Raw genomic sequence first — 19,144 nt, 5'->3', positions numbered from 1 at the left:
TCAGGGGTAGGCAATTCCGGTCCTCGAGAGCCGGAGCCAGGTCAGGTTTTCAGGATATCCACAATGAATATGTATGAGATGAATTTGCATGCACTGCTTCCTTGAGATGCAAATCTACCCCATGCATATTTATTGTGGATAACCTGAAAACCTGACCTGGCTCCGGATCTCGAGGACCGGAATTGCCTACCCCTGCACTAGGTCAGTGGTTCCCAACCCTGTCCTGGAGGAACACCAGGCCAATCGGGTTTTCAGGCTAGCCCTAATGAATATGCATGAGAGAGATTTGCATATGATGGAAGTGATAGGCATGCAAATTTGCTTCATGCATATTCATTAGGGCTAGCCTGAAAACCCAATTGGCCTGGTGTTTCCTCCAGGACAGGGTTGGGAATCACTGCACTAGGTGACAGCATCTTGCACCTGGGCCGGACTGCAAAAGCAGTAGCAGCAACCCGGAAAACCATCTCACTCATTAATTGCTCCATTTTCCATTCGTGTTTCTATGTCGTCGCGTGAAAGAGGAACTAAAGGCGCCGGACGCGGTCTGCGGGCTCGGGCACGGCAGAGAGGAAGCGATTGCCCCGGCTCGTGAGAGGAAGAAGCTCATTTCCTCGCCGCTGGTCCGCGTTTAACCTCGGGCCGAAAGCCAGAGGCCGGCTCTGGGGAGGCAGCGGCGAGGCTCCTCCCACGCGCACGCTCCTCCCCCCCTCTCGTCTCTCGCTCGCTCTGAAGGAGGGGGAGAGGGCACGGCCAGGGGGGTTCTCCTCCGGTCCCGGCGCGCGGCATGGATCCTGCGCTGATAAGGAGCCAGGCGGGACACCCCGAGGAAGAGGAGGTGGACCCCCGGATCCAGGTAAGGAGAGCCATTATGACAGCTTTTTTTTTTTTTTTTCTTTCTCCCTCGCCTCTCTGCTAGCCACATGCACGAGCAGCTAAGGCAGTTCCCTCCCCCTTTCTGGTTCTCCGCCTAGCTGTCAGTGCGGGCGCCCCGGCTCTCTCATTGTCTGCAGTGCTGAGGGCAGCAGCTCTCCCCCCCCCGGTTTGGGCTCTGATTGTATTTTGACAGGCCGAACGTTTTGTTGTAGTTTTGGATCCTGGGAAATGGTGGGCATATTACAGTGTATAGGTGTTAGTATCAACTGCTGGTATAAAATTAACCTTTGTTTGGTACATTGGCTCAAAGGATTGGGATTTGTAAACTATCAGAATTCATTCGGGGTGGATTCGACCCCCCTCCCCACCTTAGTAAGGCAGAGTGAGTGCCTACAGGTTCCAGTGGTGTGAGAGTCAGTCTTGTGGTTCTGAAGTCCGGTTTTACAGGCTGTGAAATTCTCAGAAGGCTTTAATGCCAGGATCTTAAAATATAGAAAGAAAGAAATACCTTTCTGTATAGAATTTAATTTTCCTACTGTTACTTTGTGGATTACCTCCTTTTGTCTTTGGGTTGTTGTGTTGTTGTTTTTTGTCTAACAATAAATGTATTATTTTGGCAGCACATTAAGAATTATCATGCAAATAAAGTTTTCTGAATCAGCATCTACTATATATCTTGAAGCCAGATGGTCACCCTCAGATTTTGGTTCATCAGATGTGGGTGGACTGGGAAACGTACATTAGCTGTATTCATGGTTTTGTATTAAAATGTATAATTATTGGGTGGGAGGGTGTCAATTCTCCCTATTACGTTTAATTAGAACATGGACATTTAGATCTATAAGGGTGCACATTCCCTGAAATCATGCCACATAACGCTGAGGGACCAAGTCATTGTTCATTATCAGGGCCTTGCTGAATTGAAATGTGTCTGCACTTTCCTGGATCCTGCTTTAAGATAATAAGATATAGACTGGAGGGGGTTAGAAAGGAGGCCTTTTCTGACCCTCAGTCTTAAAGATACAAAGATTTCTTTTACTTCTATTCATAAGGTAAACCTGAATTTAAAACCATGGGTAAAACAAATGATATGAGTAGATGGAGGAAGGGGTTTCAGATATGAGCAATATGGATTTTTGTTTGTTTAAGAACCCTTGGGTAACATACTTGCTCGTGGCTGGCCATGATCAGTGCCTCTGTGTGCAGATGTGTGGCTTCTTGGATACCAGACCGAGGGGTCTTCAGCATAAAGTAAATAAGACATTACACAGCTGCTTTCTTGTCTCTTGCGCTAATGGCTTTAGCATGAAAACTTCTAGACTTTTGAGCATGGGATAAAGCAGAAGAGAATTTCTGGAATGTTGTCCATGTATCTGCTTTCATTTAACATTCCGGGGGGGGGGGGGGGGGGGGGAGGTCGTGCCTAATGCTCCATCCTATCTCACTGACGCCGCTGCTCAATAGTCCAACTGTGCCGGCATTGGCCCAGCAGCGAGGTGCCTACCCACTAGTGCAGGGGTAGGGAACTCCAGTCCTTGAGAGCTGTATTCCAGTCGGGTTTTCAGGATTTCCCCAATGAATATGCAGGAGATCTATTTGTATGCACTGCTTCCAATGCATATTCATTGGGGAAATCCTGAAAACCCGATTGGAATACGGCTCTCGAGGACCGGAGTTCCCTACCCCTGCACTAGTGCTTACCTGCTTCTTGGTTTTGCTGCCAGCCATGATTTGAGCAGAATCCTCCATTTCAAAATTTAAAGCTTTAATGGTTTTGTCCTTGAGTATTCAGTAAAATTGCATTATGTTTTATTGTTTTTGGGTTGTTACATTCCCATCCTGTTTTTACAACTGTGTATGTAGTATGTTGATTGTTATTTGTTCAGCTGTTATATTTTAAAATGTGCACCTCCATGGAGGAGTGTGTGGCGCAGTGGTTGGATCTACAGCCTCAGCACCCTGGGGTTGTGGGTTCAAACCCCGCGCTGCTCCTTGTGATCCTGGGCAAGTCACTTAATCCTCCATAGCCCCAGGTACGTTAGCTAGATTGTGAGCCCACCGGGACAGAGAGGGAAAATGCTTGAGTACCTGATTGTAAAACCGCTTAGATAACCTTGATAGGCGGTATATAAAATCCTAATAAACTTGAAACTTGAAACTTGGAGGTACATCAGTTTTTTCATAAGTAAATAAAATAACCAAAATTCACAGTTTTCCTGCTAGCAACACATTTTTTTTCCAAGTAAAATGTGTGTGTGGGAAATGAAAACTTCTCAGCCCAAAACTAAGGGTTCCTTTTACGAAGGTGCATTAGGGTCTTAACGCACGGAATACCGCATGCTAGCCGCTACCGCCTCCTCATGAGCAGGCGGTAGTTTTTCGGGTAGCTCGTGCGCTCAAAACGCTAGCGCACCTTTGTTAAAGGAGCCCTAAGGGTCAGCTGTTTGGGCTGTTCTCCTCATTAGTGGGAGTCAGGAAAATGAAGCACTGTTGTGTGTACCTCGAAAGGGACACCATCAGGATTGCTAAAGCAGAAATACCCCATATTTGTTTGTTTGCTATGGTGGTCCACCAGCAAAGCTAGAAACGAAGGCACTGACCCATCCTGTTGAGCTTCCCTGAGTATTCTTGCACAGCCATCAAGTATAATTAGAAGGAACTAGAGGAGTAGCTTTTGTTTCTTTGATCCGTAGTTATGGCATATTTGCCGTTACTGATCTGTGCAGAAACTGACTATATAAAACTTTGAAAGCTAGTCAAAACATGGCTTTTTTTGCATAACAACTGTGATTATTTTCAATCATGAGGATTTTATGTGTGGTTAATAATGTGCATTTGAAAATGCTTATTGTACCACGCTTTGAGTATAAAAATCACATGTAACTAAGTACATAAATAAAATGTCAGTTGTGGGCGGTATAGCATGTCGCAAAGTTAATTCCCAGGCTGCCAAGCAAATCTTTGTTTTCTTTACATTTTCAAAAATATTTTTTTCTCTCATCTATATTACCCTGGTGGCATCTGTCTACCAGATGAACCTGGCTGGTAGGAGAAGTTTTCAACATCAATCTTCAAACATATTGTTTTTTCTTAGAAATCAAATCAATGGTTCAGAAAGGAGGCATGAATTTAACTTGTTTACATTTTGGTTTTGACAATTGTTTTGAAATCACCAGGGTCCTGGATCCAGATGTGCAGGCGCTCTCTCTTGACATCTGTGACCCAGTCTCTGTTCACTGTGAGACATGGACAGATGCTAAACTGTATAACCCCATGCCTCATATGGAATCATTGCTGGTTCTGTAAGGATATTGGAACATGCACCCATTATGACTTTGGGCTCCTTTTACTAAGGTGCGCTAGCATTTTTAGTGCATGCCTGAAATTACCGCACGCTAAACCGCGCGGTACGCTTCTAGAATAACGCCAGCTCAATGCTGGTGTTAAGGTCTAGTGTGCACGGCAATTTAGCGTTCACTGTTCCGCGCATTAAGGCCCTAACGCACTTTTGTAAAAGGAGCCCTTTGTGTTGTGGCTAGAATGAAGAAATTCCCAATTCCATAGAACAGAGAAAAATGAAGGCTGATAAAGACCATATGGCCTTTCTGGTCTGCCCAGCTATGCCATCTACTATCCCCTTCCTCTCCCTTAGAGATCCAATGTACTTGCCCCAAGCTGTCTTGAATTCAGATACACTCTTTCTTTCCACCAAATTGTGATTTGCAAACCAATAGCTTTAGCTGCTTTGTTAGCCTGGCAGCAAGGCAGATTATGTATTTATTTAAAACATTTTTAATCCGCCTTTATCCAAACTTTTGGGTGGAAAAAAAGTGCATCTTATGGAGCGAAAAATACGGTAAATGCGCATGAGGCGAGTCTCTTTCATTTGAAAGGAAGCTCTGGAATGAGAGGGTATAGGATGAAGTTAAGAGGTGATAGGCTCAAGAGTAATCTAAGGAAATACTTTTTTTACAGAAAGGGTGGTAGATGAGTGGAACAGTCTCCCGGAAAAGGTAGTGGAGACGGAGACTGCCTGAATTCAAGAGAGTGTGGGATCTCTTAGAAAGAGGAAGAGATAATGGTTACTGCGAATGGGCAGACTGGATGGGCTATTTGGCCCTATATCTGCCATCATGTTTTTATGTTTCTATGTACTTCAGGAAGCAGGTGAAAGCCTGGCTCTTCACCCAAGGGTGATTGACTATACAGTACACTCATTCTGCACCAAGACTAGCTTGCTACACACACTCTTAACTAAATCAGTTCCTTATTTATTCACTTTTCTATACTGTTCTCATAGAGGAGCTCAGAACAGTTTACATGAAGCATTTTTCCCTGTCTGTCCCAGTGGGTTCACAATCTATGTAATGTACCTGGGGCAATGGGGGGGGGGGGGAATTAAGTGATTTGCCCAGGGTCACAAGAAGCAGCGTGGGTTTGAACCTACAGCCTCAGGGTGCTAAGGCTGCAGCTTTAACCACTGCTTATATTTTGTTTAACTGTAAAAACAACTTGACTTGAGTTTAGCATCCCATCTGTTTATCCCAACGGACTCTGTATCATCCATTTTGTCCTCATCTAATAATTGCACATGGACCCTCGGCTATAGGATAAGCTGTGTTGAAGAAAAGCATTAGTGTCATGTCTATGTTATTTGAATGTTTGGATGTGTATTTATTAGGTGTCTTACAAATATTCCCACCCCCCCCCCTTTTTTACAAAACCACGATAGCAGTTTTTAGCATAGGCCGGCGTTCTGAATGCTCCACACTGCTACCGATGCGCATAGAGTTACGAACGTCGGGAGCAGCACTGAGCATTCAGCATGCTGGCCAGTGCTATAAATTGCTTTTGCGGTTTTGTAAAAGGGGGGGGGGGATTATGTTGACATTGTACTCATATTATACCTCTCTTATTTGAATTTCAGTGCTGTTATAAGTATATTGAAACTGTTTCACGGTAGTCCTATTATTAAGGGCTCCTTTTACTAAGCTGCGATAGCGGTTTTAGCGCGCGCTAGACGCTAACGCCAGCATTGAGCTGGTGTTAGTTCTAGCCGCGTAGCACGGGTTTAGCATGCGTGGCAATTTTGCGCGCGCTAAAAACTCTATCGCAGCTTAGTAAAAGGAGCTCTAAGGGGTCCTTTTATCAAGGCGCGGTAGAGGTTTAACGCGCGGAATACCGCGCGTTAAACCGCCTGCCGCACTAGTCGCTAACCCCTCCATTGACGAGGCGTTAGTATTTTGGCTTGCCACAGGGGTTAGCGCATGATGAAATGTCTGACGCGCTAACCCCCGTAGCGCACCTTGATAAAAGGATCCCCAAGTCTCAATTTGCAAATTTTTTTTTTTTACCTCATTCGCATTTGTTTATACAGTATTTGATCCTTTTACTACTGTTAAGCTGTTAACAAAATTGTAAGTTTCATGTTGAAAACCATACCACCTTGGGTGAATCTCTTCATAAAGATTAATAAAGATTAATAAATCTAAATAAAATACCATTTGAACTGAGCATTCTCTGACTTGGATATCTCCATTCTGATTGTTGCCTTCTGTGTGAAATGGGGACGCAGTGTATATTCATTCTTTTCTCTATGACACTAATATTTCAAATGCATAATGCATAAAATATCCTGCATCCCTGCAACTGTTTATTGTGGTTTTACATTATTATTTGAAATAATAAAACTTTAGTGAACTTAAAATCTTTAGAATCTTATCTGACCCATGCTGATATCTGGTGTTATATATCTGTCCAAATCTTTCCTACCCAGTTATATCTGTTTATCCTGTCTTTTTCCTTTTATTCTAGGGGGAACTGGAAAAGCTTAATCAAGCCACAGATTACATCAATAGAAGGGAAACTGAACTTGAGGTAGATATCCTTCCAGTTTTGTTTTTTTTGTACCTTCCTCCCTCTGCGCCAGAGAGTCTGTTGTGGAAGGTCATGCCAGTCTGGGAAAAGCACAGAGGAGCTTTTCTGCTAAAAAATGTACTGGGGTCAATGCTATGCAACAGAAGGAGGAAAATGGGTGGCCTGGATGGGCCCTTTGCTCATTGTCTGCTGTCACTGTCTATTGATGTTCAGTTTAACAAGTTTGCCACTTTTGCCAAAGGAGAGGTTTGTGAAAATACCAAATAACTCAAGTGCAGCCCAGTGAAAAAGAGGTTGTGAGTCAGAAGTAGTTTCATCCACAACATAGAACATTCCTGACTTTTTGGCAGGAAAACAAGCCAACATATTTTTTGATTAATGCACACTATACAAGTTTATCAACACGCAGTGAAAGGGAATGGGTTGTCCTGTAAGCAGGGCTGGATTCAGCTCTGTGTAGAGCAGTGTCTCTCAAACTTTCTTGAGCCGGGCACACTAAAGGTAGTGGCCACAGCTTGAGGCACCCAGAAGTGCGCAGACGTTGCTGTTATGACATCATCACGTCAACATCCGCGCATGTACAGAGGCCCTCCAGATGGGCCCTGAGACACCAGTAGGGGGTGCCAGCAGGGAAGAGGGCTGGAGAGAAGGAGAGGCACTGGCGCCAGCTGATTGCCTACAGCAGTGTTTCTCGACTACATCAAGCTAAGTACCCCCTAAGTCTAACAAATATCAACTGAGTACCCCAACCACAGACCTCCCTAGGCCCACCCAAGCTCTGCCCCAGATCCCATCCCCTTTACTAACTGTAATGCAATTTTTTCTATTCATTTCTTATATACACACAAAATACACAGCAGATATAAATTCTCAAAAATTATACATTTCAATCACTATATTGAAAATAAAATCATTTTACCTATTGGCGATCCTCTGCAAGCTGCTGTAATTAGCTTTAAAGGTAAGACCAGGGGGCCGGGGGGAAGTTGGAGGACATTAGAGAGAAGGGGGAAACATGCAGGCCTTCGGTGAATCGGGCAGTGCTGGCACTGTACCACATAGGGAAGACAGCTGGCAGGCGCCTCTCTTCCTTCTCAGTGTGCCGCGGCACACTTGAATCTCAGGAGGCACACAGTTTGAGATACACTGGTGTAGAGGTTTGCTTCTTATGCTACTCCATGAGGGTGAATTACCCAGGCTTCGTCTTCAGTCTTTCCTGTGTCTTGCACTGTATCTCGATCAGCAGCAGTAGGCTCACACTGGAGAGCAGAACTGCGCCCCTGTTGCCGATTCAGCCTAACCTTGATGTCCTTAGCATGTTTGTGTGTGCAGTACCACATGCCCAATGGATAATTTCACAAAAGAGAAGTCCATTGGCCATTATTGAGATGGCTTGGGGAAATCCTGTTCCTGGGATGGGCAGCATGGAATCTGTTTTACTGCTTGGGACCTGATTGGGTGCTTGGAACCTGGGTTGGCTACTGTTGGAGACAGGATGCTGGGCTGGATGGACCTTCAGTCTGTCCCAGTTTGGCAATTCTTATGTTCTTATGTGTTTGTTTTCCTGCGCAATTACAATTAGGTATTACATTATGTATGTAGACCAAATCGAAGGAAATGGGACCTCCTGTTAGGTGAAGACCATCCCTTTGCTCTGAGAGTGTCTGGAAATGTAACATATACATAACATAGTAGATGACGGCAGATAAAGACCCGAATGGTCCATCCAGTCTGCCCAATCTGATTCAATTTAAATTTTTTCTTCTTAGCTATTTCTGGGCAAGAATCCAAAGCTCTACCCGATACTGTGCTTGGGTTCCCACTGCCGAAATCTCCGTCAACACCTACTCCAGCCCATCTACACCCTCCCAGCCATTGTGGTTTTCATTAAACAGGACAATCTCAAAGCCCAGTCAAAAGTATTCAAATTTTAAATATTTATAGAGGAAGAGGATGCAGCTCGTGGCAGGATCTGTGGTCATAAATGATTTTTTTAAATTCTGTATGTTTTCAGTTTTTTGTATATTTCCTCTAGTTAGAATCAAAACTACTAAATTAAAAAATGTGCTTTATACTATACCCTTCCTTCCAATTCTCCTGATAACTTCCCTTCCTTATAGTATAAAATTTCTAATTACACACTCTTAAGAATCTCAGAGCCCGCCTTTCAGGGCACTTTTATTAATCCTAACCTGAGGTGAATGAATGAAAGGTTTACGTTAGATTATTTCTACTTTTTTAAAAAAAGATAATGGAATTGTGAATGCCAGAGGAAAATATGCTGGATTCAAACTTGTGCTAGGTCACTGATGCTATCTGTGTGTTAGTACATTGTACAGCCTGCATCTATGTATATCGGTTAAATTTGCCTCCTGCAATTCAGGATCAAACTGTTGGATTTTTAGAAATGTTGTTGTTTCAGCTTCTGGGTAAATTTTGCTTTTTTTCTGGGCCCAAGTGGTAATTAGGGCTCTGGACTGCAGGCAAGATTTGCTTTGCAATTAATAGAGTTCAGTAATCAGCGTGCATGAAATGCTGTCAGTGCCAGAAACTTGTTATCTGGTGTAGAGGTTACCAGATGTCCTTGTGTTGTACATTTTCTATTTATTAATATTCAATAGCATGTACCAAGAGGAGCGTATGTGCTATGGAGAGATGAGCAATGTGTGACAGTGGAAGGCAGCAAGGTGTGTTAGAGAGGGAGAATTAGGGAGCGATAATGTATGATTAGGAGGGGAGTGAAGAAGAGGGATGTATGTGTGAGAGAAGAAAGAGAGAGGGAAGAGACAATGAGTTATGATAAAGGGCAGCAAAGCAAAAGAAATGATGTGAGAATGAGGTCCGCATGAGAATAGAAGGGGCAGCAGGACAAAAACATCTAGAAGAAATTCTTAGAGAGCAGAATGGGTAAGAAAAGAAAGTGAACAAATCAGAAGGGAGAGGGAATGTAGAAAAAAAAGATAGAATGAAGAAAAAATATTAACAAAAGGATATAGAACATATAAATAAATTCAGAGGTGATCATGAGATGCAAACAAAGGATGATGATGAGAATTAAAGGGCAAGAAATCCAAATGTCTGAACATTTTTATATTGAAAAAGTCACAGGTTACCATGCGGCATGTGGATGTATTAATGGATATGTAGAAATTTGATCAAATACATCAAACATATGCTAGTGACTAAGAACTTTCACCCTATCCACGACTCACTAGCCTCAGGGTTAGTGGTGGAAATCAGGTGACTGACTGTAGCCTTGTAACTGAAATGAAAGTTTTAGTGAGCGAGAGTTTCTATTTGTATTTTAACACCTGACTATTTATACCCACTTTTATTAATGCATAGTGTGGGTTTTAGCGCCGCTGAAACCAGTCTGCCTCCCTCCCTCCCTGATGTGCCGAAGTCTGACCTCCCCACCGCTGATTCTCCCCCCTCCCCGGTCCACCACCGCTTGTCGCCAGCTGCTGCAGCAAATCCAAGAAGGGAAGAGCCAGGCACGTGCAGCGGTGCTGGCCCACAAGCTTTCACCTGACGTCAATTCTGACATCAGCAACCTTCTCTTTGACATCAGAATTGACGTTGTGGGGGGGGGGAGGCTTGTGGGCCAGCGCCGTGCATTGGCTGCGTGCGCCTGGCCCTTCCCTTTCTGCACTTACGGCAGCGAGCAGCAACAGCGAGCATGTAGCAGCGGTGGCTGTGGGTGGCGGTCAGCCCGTGTACCCTCTGACCTACATGACGGGTAATTTTGGGGGAGGCCATGGCCCCTGTGGCCCCCCATTCTGATGCCTATATGTGTGTGTGTGTGTGTGTATATATATATATATATATATATACACACACACCCAGTATATAAATGTGTGTGTATGTATATTGGTCTTTATGTATTTTAGTTTTAATATTTGTCTTACTACATTATATTTTGTTAACTTGAATACTGCAATAAAAATTATTACTAACTCCAAAAAATACGATCATGTCACTCCCCTGTTACAAAAAGCACACTGGTTACCAATTTCACATAGAATAATCTATAAAATTGCACTATTAACCTTCAAAATTCAACAAACCAATACACCAATATTTTTACATTGTTATTTGATACCATATTCCCCAGCTAGATCTTTAAGATCAATAGATCAGCATTTGCTGACCATTCCGTCTCTGAAAATTATAGGCACCAGAAGAGCAACAACTTTTTCAATCATAGCTCCCCAGCTATGGAACAAGTTACCAATTTATTTGCGTGGTGAAACTTCTTTAGAAAAATTTAAAAGCACATTAAAAAGCCACCTATACAAAGATGCATTCGAGTCATAAACAGGATAACTCTTTTATCAACAATTTCAGGTTCAAATATTTATATCTAACCAGATCTATATATAGTTCACAATTTCTGCCTTTCATTTTTAGATCTTGTTTTATTTGTAAAACATTTTTAATTACCCATCTGATGTTATTTTTCCTTAAATGTTCTCTTACTTTCTTTAATAATTGTAGTTCAATCCTTTTTCCTTATGTATCACTTATTGATTGTGTACATTGATGGTATGTTTGTCTGTTTAAATTGTTTTATGTTGTCCTCCCCCCAAAAATTTTTTATTGTTATACACATTGAAAATATTTGATATTGCGTTTATATCAAAAATTTTAATAAACTTGAAACTTTTCTGGCTTTGCTATTATTAGCTTGCTCATCACAATATGAATGCTATTTGGTTGAGCATTAGTTTTATTCTTGGGTTTTTTTGTATTTAGGAATTTTTCTTCATACCAGAATGTTTTTTTACGTTTGTGTGTGTGTATTGTCCATTTGTTTTTATACCTTGACATGGTTTGCATTAAGGACTCCTTTTACAAAGGTGCGCTAGCGTTTTTAGCGCACGCACCGGAATAGCGCGCACTATCTGAAAAACTACCGCCTGCCCAGGAGGAGGCGGTAGCGGCTAGCGCACGGGGCATTTTAGCACGCGCTAAAACCGCTAGTGCACCTTTGTAAAAGGAGCCCTAAGTTGTTTTTTTTTCTGCTCTTTTGAATGTTTGCTCTTTTTATTATGTTTTTAGCTTTATTGTCGTAGTCACAACTTGCCATTATTTGTGCTTTTTGATTATTGTTTGGTTGGAAGGTCATATTCTAGGCATGAGTTTTCCTTAAGTTCCATGTTTCTATATTAATTTACTCTTTCATACTTTCACCCATTCACTTTAAATTTATATATATTTTCACTTCCACATTTGGGCAATGTAAATCTGGCTCACATTTTTAAACATTCACCCCTTTTTTCTCTTATATTCACAGTACTACATTATCAGTTGATCTTTCTTCATATATCATTTGCGTTTATCACTTTTACGTTGCCTTTATGTGTTTTTAAGGGATTACTGTTATTGTCACACACTTTTCTCATCACACACACTCTTTTCACCAATTTCTCTCATGAAGATTCATTCAATTGATATGAAATATTTTAGTAGGCTATTTCATTAGCCAAAACACAGACTGTGTAGGTTCTTTTATCATTGCACACTGGGCCTTCTATTGCTGCTCATTGGCTTTGTATGGCATATACTACTGCTGATCGATACAATAATCATCCAGTTATTACTCAACACACATTGAGAGCAGAACACAAAATGACAACCCTGATGTATCCTAGAAAAATGGAGAAAAGATCTCAGTGTCTTTGGGGGTGTCTCAAAAAGTTCTTAACTTCCCCCGTTTGAACACTTTGTTGAAGCAGGCAGACACATCCTCGGTCATAAAACCTCCAAATAATTTATCGAACAGTCACTATAATTTCAAATCTTCAAAATCAATTACCGTATTTTTTTGCTCCATAAGACGCACCCTAGATTTAGAGGAGGAAAACAAGAAAAAAATACATTCTGAGCCAAATTCTCCCTGCCAGGCTCTGCACCCAACCTCACATTCCTTGCCAAGCTCTTCACCCTGTCCCCCCTCCCTGCCAGGCTCTGTACCCTGTCCTTCCTCTGGTGGTCTAGTGGTAGGCCGGGACAGGGCACAGGCCATACAAATCTGTCAACATTCACACTCAGATGCAGGCAGCACTAGAAAACCTCACTTATTTTGGTGGGATGGGGCCACCCTTGACATGTCTGTCAAATCAAGGTGCAGGTAACACACCAGCAGTCACCCTGGCTCTGTAGCATATCTTATTCTCACTTATGCAGAACATACAGCAACATTTTTAGAAGAACACCAGGGCACTCTAAGTTAAAATAACAGGGAACTATTCCATCAAATATAACGGGCAACCCTAAAGTTTAAATGTGTGAGCCAAGTTATAGATCCATCCTGGAAATTATCATTTATCCTTAGCCATCCCTTGCACCTTCCCCCTGACTATCTCCAGTTTTCTGAGCCTGTGTTTTACTATCAGGCTCTTCTGTATCCAACGCAATGTGTTCTTCCTCCCCAACACCGCAGCATAAACAAAGTGCCGCCCCCCTTAGTAAACAGCTCCTGGAGGATTGTGGGAAGGCCCTGCGCTTTCATACTTCCAATTAACGGTGGGGTTTCTGAAGTACTTAGGTGGTATTCGCTCCATAAGACACACCTTTATTTCCACCCACTTTTGGGGGGGGGAAAAGTGCATCTTATGGAGCGAAAAATATGGTATTTCAGTTCTCCATACTCAATTATCAAATCGTTCTAGGGAAAAAGACAGCAAACGTATCTGCATAAACATCCAGCCTCATGCAGTGCTGAGTAAAGAAGCGGAATACTCACTGGTCGGAGTGCCTACGCTCTCTTCGCGGCTTTAAAAATGCCGCCAGCACAAAATGCCTCGATCCTCTTCACAGCTCGAAATTTCCTCAGCATCCTTAATACATCCTTCAGAAAAACAAGAAGCACGTCACAAAAGCTCACAGCTACTGCTACTACTGCACTACTCCTGCCGCACAGTTTGGGAACTTCATTGGTCATTTTGCTGCAATAAACATTGGACTTTCATCAGCATTCCTCATTGCTGTTCATTATATCGATACAGCCCCATTACCTATGGTTTGTCAGCTGCACCTATTTCCCAGACTGGAGTTTTAGTCTGTTTACACTTGGTCGATCCAAGCTCATCACTCCACCTTTCTTGTCGTTTTTTTTGGTATTACCTCGTAATGTAACATAACATTTTTTTCATTAGATCAGCTCTGGTAGCTGTAATGATCCTGGAGAATACTGGAATCTTTGTGGGTTGTAAGACGGAAGTGTTAAGTTAGGCCAAAGTAGAAAACCACCATATTTTTTTGGTGTAATGATTTATACACATCAGCTTTGGAAATGTGATTCTGCAGTGTCTCCGATTTCTTTTCTTTTTTGCATAGTACAGTGGGAATGCATTTTTATTTCTGATTCTTCAGTGTTACGCTGCATGCAGAGTTTCACGTCTAATGGTTTGATATCGCTTTAGGCTTTCTTTTTGTTATTCTTTCGAAACCAAAAAATGTTTGGGTACCATTCTATTTACTATACTCTGTTTTATGGTAGCTGCAGTACCTTTTCCAATTTTTCCCCTTTCTTACACTGGATTACAGAAATTAATCTTATCTGTTAGTTAGGTTCTCCTCTTGAATTTATAAAGGAGTGCTGATCTTCTTTCTGCTGTAATTCTCAGTCTTATTTACTCAAGTCCTACAGAAGGTCAGTTCCTGAATCAATGGAAGCACTCTGTTATCCATCCCTGTTTGAAATGAGCTGACCTTGGCCTGTTTTGCCCCGCTAACTTCTGTTCAATTGCTTGTCTGTCTGTTTTAGCAAAATTGACAGAGAGACACTTTCCAGAAACTGAATAGATATTGGTCCTCTTATCATATTTCACCCCAGGCAATCTGATTTTCAAGCAGACCATTCCAGACAGACTGCTCTCCTCTTGGTGATAGTGAATGACATAATCTGCCACCTTGACTCTGGTAGAGACATCCTACTTAATCAATTAGATCTTAGTTCAGCTTTCAGCACGGTTGACCATTCTTTGCTTCTTGATCGTGTACATGATTCAGGCTGAGATACATAACATACATAGTAGATGACGGCAGATAAAGACCCGAATGGTCCATCCAGTCTGCCCAACCTGATTCAATTTAAATTTTTTCTTCTTAGCTATTTCTGGGCAAGAATCCAAAGCTCTACCCGGTACTAAAGCATTTTTCCTATCTGTCCTGGTGAGCTCCCAATCTATCGCATCCATTATCCAGGCTTGAACTGGTTTTGCAGCTATCTTTCATATCATACTTTTCAAATCATGATTGATACTGCTTCATAAATTACTCTCCCTCTTTCCTACGAGGTACTGCAAACCTCCATTCTGGCTCCTACTTTTAAACATATTTCTATCACCATTTGCTTCTAGTCAGCTTTTCATTGTGCATGGTACTAGGATTAAGTTTTTCAAGTTCAACTAGAATTACTAGATAATAACCTTTCTACATTGCATCCTGGGTGGCTAAACATAAGCTTATTCTCAACCCTGCAAAATCTGAGGCCCTTTGGACCTCTATTTACAAATCACCCATTCAGTTTGCTCCAAGAATCGATCAAGTATCCATTCCTTTTAAGGAAACCCTCCTCGTTCTTGGAGTTCTTCTGGATCAGTCTCTCTCTTTTCAACCTCTGTTTTTAGAATAATCCAGAAGCCTTTCTGTGTACTTCAGAACGTAAAATTTCTTAGACCTTTTCTAGATGATAAATATTTAAAAAAATTCTTCTACATGTCTTCATGCTAAAATAGAAACTTTTACTCAGTAAAACTTCACTTCAGTTATGAGGTTCCAGACAATCACATGGTTTACCATCACTAGCACTGAAGTTAGTGAACACTGGATAGGATGAAAAGTTTTGGCTTAGTTTCTAAATACTACTAACATATGTTTGCTATATTTTATCAGATTTCTACATGCCTGGAAAACTGTAATTCTTTGTTAATTGACTTACCACTTTATGCTTTTAAACTACTGCAATTAATACAGAATACTATGAAACTCCTTAATAAAACAATATTCTATGGTCATGTAACTTTGCTGTCAGCACAACATTGGTAATCCATTAGCTAAGGGATCCATTTTATGATTTGATTACTTACTCATAGACCCCCTCTGCACCAGACAATCAACTTACCTCTCCTCACTGCTCTTTCTGTTTCGAACACTACACTCAGGAGTGGATGATGGATTTCAAACTAAAACTAAATATAGACCAAACCAGGATGAGGACAAATTGATTTTAAATGGAATTACCTTCCCTAGTGTATCAACTATTAGAATATTAGGCGTCCACTTGGATAGAAACTTATCTATGATCTTTAATGCTGCTGTTCAGGTTCGAAAATGTTATTTTACACTTCTGAAGCTTCATACAATCAAACCTTATTTTAACAAAAATGCATTTCGATTATTAGTTCAGTCACTCATACTAGGAATAATGGACTACTGCAATATTGTATATTTGGGAGATCTTCAAAAGAATTTTTATTGACTTAGACTGATACAAAACACTGCAGTTCATCTAAATTTTAGACTAGAGAGTTACAATTGTTACCTTTTGAGGCGAGGGTGCTGTTTAAATTTGGATGTCTATGTTATAAGGCAGTGTATGGCATGGTTGCAGGGTATTTAGTTGATTATTTTAATTTCTGTAGTTCTTGATGTTCTTTACAAATATCAACAATATTTGATTTTCCATCAGTTAGGGGATGCCATTACAAAAGATTTCACAACAGATTGTTTTCATACCAGGCAGCCAATTGGGATTCTGTTTTTTGCCAATTATTTTCCACTTCCACTTCTTATGCAGATTTTAGAAAACTGCTCAAGGCTTATCTATATGATAAATTTTTATAATTGATAATTTCTGATTTGTTTAATTATAGCTCGCTGTTTGTGGTTCAGCTCCTCTTGCTTATTGTAAACTGCAAGGATCCACATGGTTTTGCAGTATACAAGTGACATGTCATGTTATGTTATGTCTCTCAAACTTTTTTAGCCCCGGCACACTAAATGGAGCAAATGTTTTTCGCAGCACATTATAATTGAAATTATAAAATTGCAAAACCAACAAAATTTAAATTTGAGAGTTATTTCTTTAAAGTTCTTTAAGCTATGTATGGGTAATTGTAATGGCGGTGAAAGTAGATATTGCTAATCAATGCGATGGATATGCTTGTTTTTGAGTGCAAATTAGCTCAAATTGCGGCTCAGTAGTCAACAAGCAAACACACATTTCATCATCCACCATCTGCAGTCATTCTCTTTTTAAATTTAATTTCTGTCAGAGCTGAAACTCCAAGTTTGCAAAGATAAGAAGATCCAAACGGTAACAAAGCATTAATTACTTTGTTGCTCGTTAGGATAACTACTGCATAAAAAAAATAAAATTACTTGTTGCTAGTTTTTAAGGACCAATCACATCAAAGAATGATGCTTGTCTGGGTGGTTGTATCCTTACGCCCACAGACGCTCTTAACATTGACAAACTTGTGTATGCAACGTACATGTCATCTAGTGCAGTGATTCCCAACCCTGTCCTGGAGGAACACCAGGCCAATCGGGTTTTCAGGCTAGCCCTAATGAATATGCATGAGAGAGATTTGCATATGATGGAAGTGATAGGCATGCAAATTTGCTTCATGCATATTCATTAGGGCTAGCCTGAAAACCCAATTGGCCTGGTGTTCCTCCAGGACAGGGTTGGGAACCACTGATCTAGTGTATACTTATGAAGGGAATTTTTAAAAATCAAGTAAAATTCTAGAATCTCTCATGGCGCACCTGAAATCTCTTTGGGGCACACAGTTTGAGAGACATTACTCTAAGGGCTCCTTTTATTAAGCCGTACTAGCTGGGTTAATGCGCGTGACTTTTCATCATGCGCTGGCCTAAAAACTACCGCCTGCTCAAGAGGAGGCGGTAGTAGCTAGCGCGGCCGGCGGTTTAACGCGCAGTATTATTAGTGTGACCATATGGCTCCAGAAAAAAGGGGAAGGATTGAGACATCCGGGTTTTACTTCCATTGAAAGCAATGGAAGTAAGGAGAACAGATTGAGACATCTTGGTTGCTTTCAATGGAAGTAAAACCCGGATGTCTCAATCCGTCCCCTTTTTTCTGGAGCCATATGGTCACACTAGGTATTACGCATGTTAAACCGCTAGTGCGCCTTTGTAAAAGGAGCCCTACATTGTTGCTTAACTCTTCCCATTCTATGGCTTTTTGCTGCATTGCTCCTTCTCTCTGGAATTCAGTTCCTTACAGCTTTCCTTTGAGTCATCTAAGATAAAATTCAAGACTGCTTTAAAAACCTGTCTCTTTACTCAGGCCTTCCCTCTCAATTGATGCCAATTAAATATTATTGTTCTTTGAATCACACCGGAGTTCCTTTACCCTCACTATTGCTTACTGGTGATTGTTTTTATTTTTTCAGTCTAAAGATAAAGCTGTTCTAGTCATATCCTCTATTGTTTCTAGTCTTTGCCTAGATATGTTTATTTCTTTCAGAAGTCTCTATTTCTGTGGCATTCTTGAGCAACTGCTATTGTAGTAGAATTTGTAAACTGTCATGAATGGTGGTTTACCAAATGATACTAAATAAATAAGGGGTCCTTTTACAAAGCTGTGGTAAAAATTGGCCTCCTTGCAGAAAGTGCTCCTGATTGGCCATCAAGCTCCAGCTGTGTCTCCCTGATTGGTGGATGTGCAGAGCTTTCCTGTGTGAGCGGTGATCAGCGATTGGTGCGCAGCCAAGCAGCAGCTTAGAGGGAACATTGGATAGAACCCTAACTGCAGCCTGAGCCGCACAAAAGGTCTCCATGTTCTGCCATTGGCTCGTGGGCCTTGCAATGAAGACCACTGTCCTAGAGAAACAAAATCTGTCTTTATAGTGCATAAGCCTACTTTTTGTAGTATGAGATGTAAGGGTAATCATTGATTCTGAATAAAATATAGCTCCAATCCATGTTACTGTTTCCACACATGTCACTTGCATTTTGCTGAATGTACACCAGTTACCGTTCCTGTTTTTTCCCCTCCATATTTTCTTAAAATAACCTGGTCAATACTTGTACTCTGGTTGGACTATTGTAATGTAGTTCTGGTAGACCCCCCTGAAGAAGGTTGTGAAAAAATTGCAGATTGATTTATTGTAGGGTTACAACAAATCGTTCACACGTCCTCTATTATGAGACAAGTATCCTGATTTATCCGTGGAAGCAGGAATCAATTGCCAAATTGTCATACTTACCTGTAAGACATTGTATGTGATAGGGCTAGTTGTCTTTAACTTAAATTGTCTTTCGTGTTCCAAATCAGACCTAGGGGCTTTTGACGATTGCACCTAAATTACAGAATTACCTCTCAGAGCAAATCTGGGGTTTTAAAGATTGATCT

The 19,144-nt window shown here is 41.3% G+C and overlaps 1 protein-coding gene across 1 annotated transcript in view; it reads left to right on the top strand.

Moving 5' to 3' along the window:
- Window positions 1-407: 407 nt before the first annotated feature.
- The window catches only part of SH3BP5 (SH3 domain binding protein 5), a 103,446-nt gene continuing 84,709 nt past the window's right edge, over window positions 408-19,144 (top strand). The window contains exons 1-2 of the mRNA XM_033930040.1: window positions 408-856; window positions 6,691-6,753. Coding sequence (XP_033785931.1) covers window positions 788-856; window positions 6,691-6,753 — 132 coding nt within the window. The 5' untranslated portion in view covers window positions 408-787. The remainder of the gene's footprint in view (window positions 857-6,690; window positions 6,754-19,144) is intronic.

The sequence above is a fragment of the Geotrypetes seraphini genome, chromosome 2 (genome assembly GCF_902459505.1).
Source record: "Geotrypetes seraphini chromosome 2, aGeoSer1.1, whole genome shotgun sequence".
NCBI lineage: Eukaryota > Metazoa > Chordata > Amphibia > Gymnophiona > Dermophiidae > Geotrypetes > Geotrypetes seraphini.
This window is presented reverse-complemented; position numbering and strand designations above follow the sequence as displayed.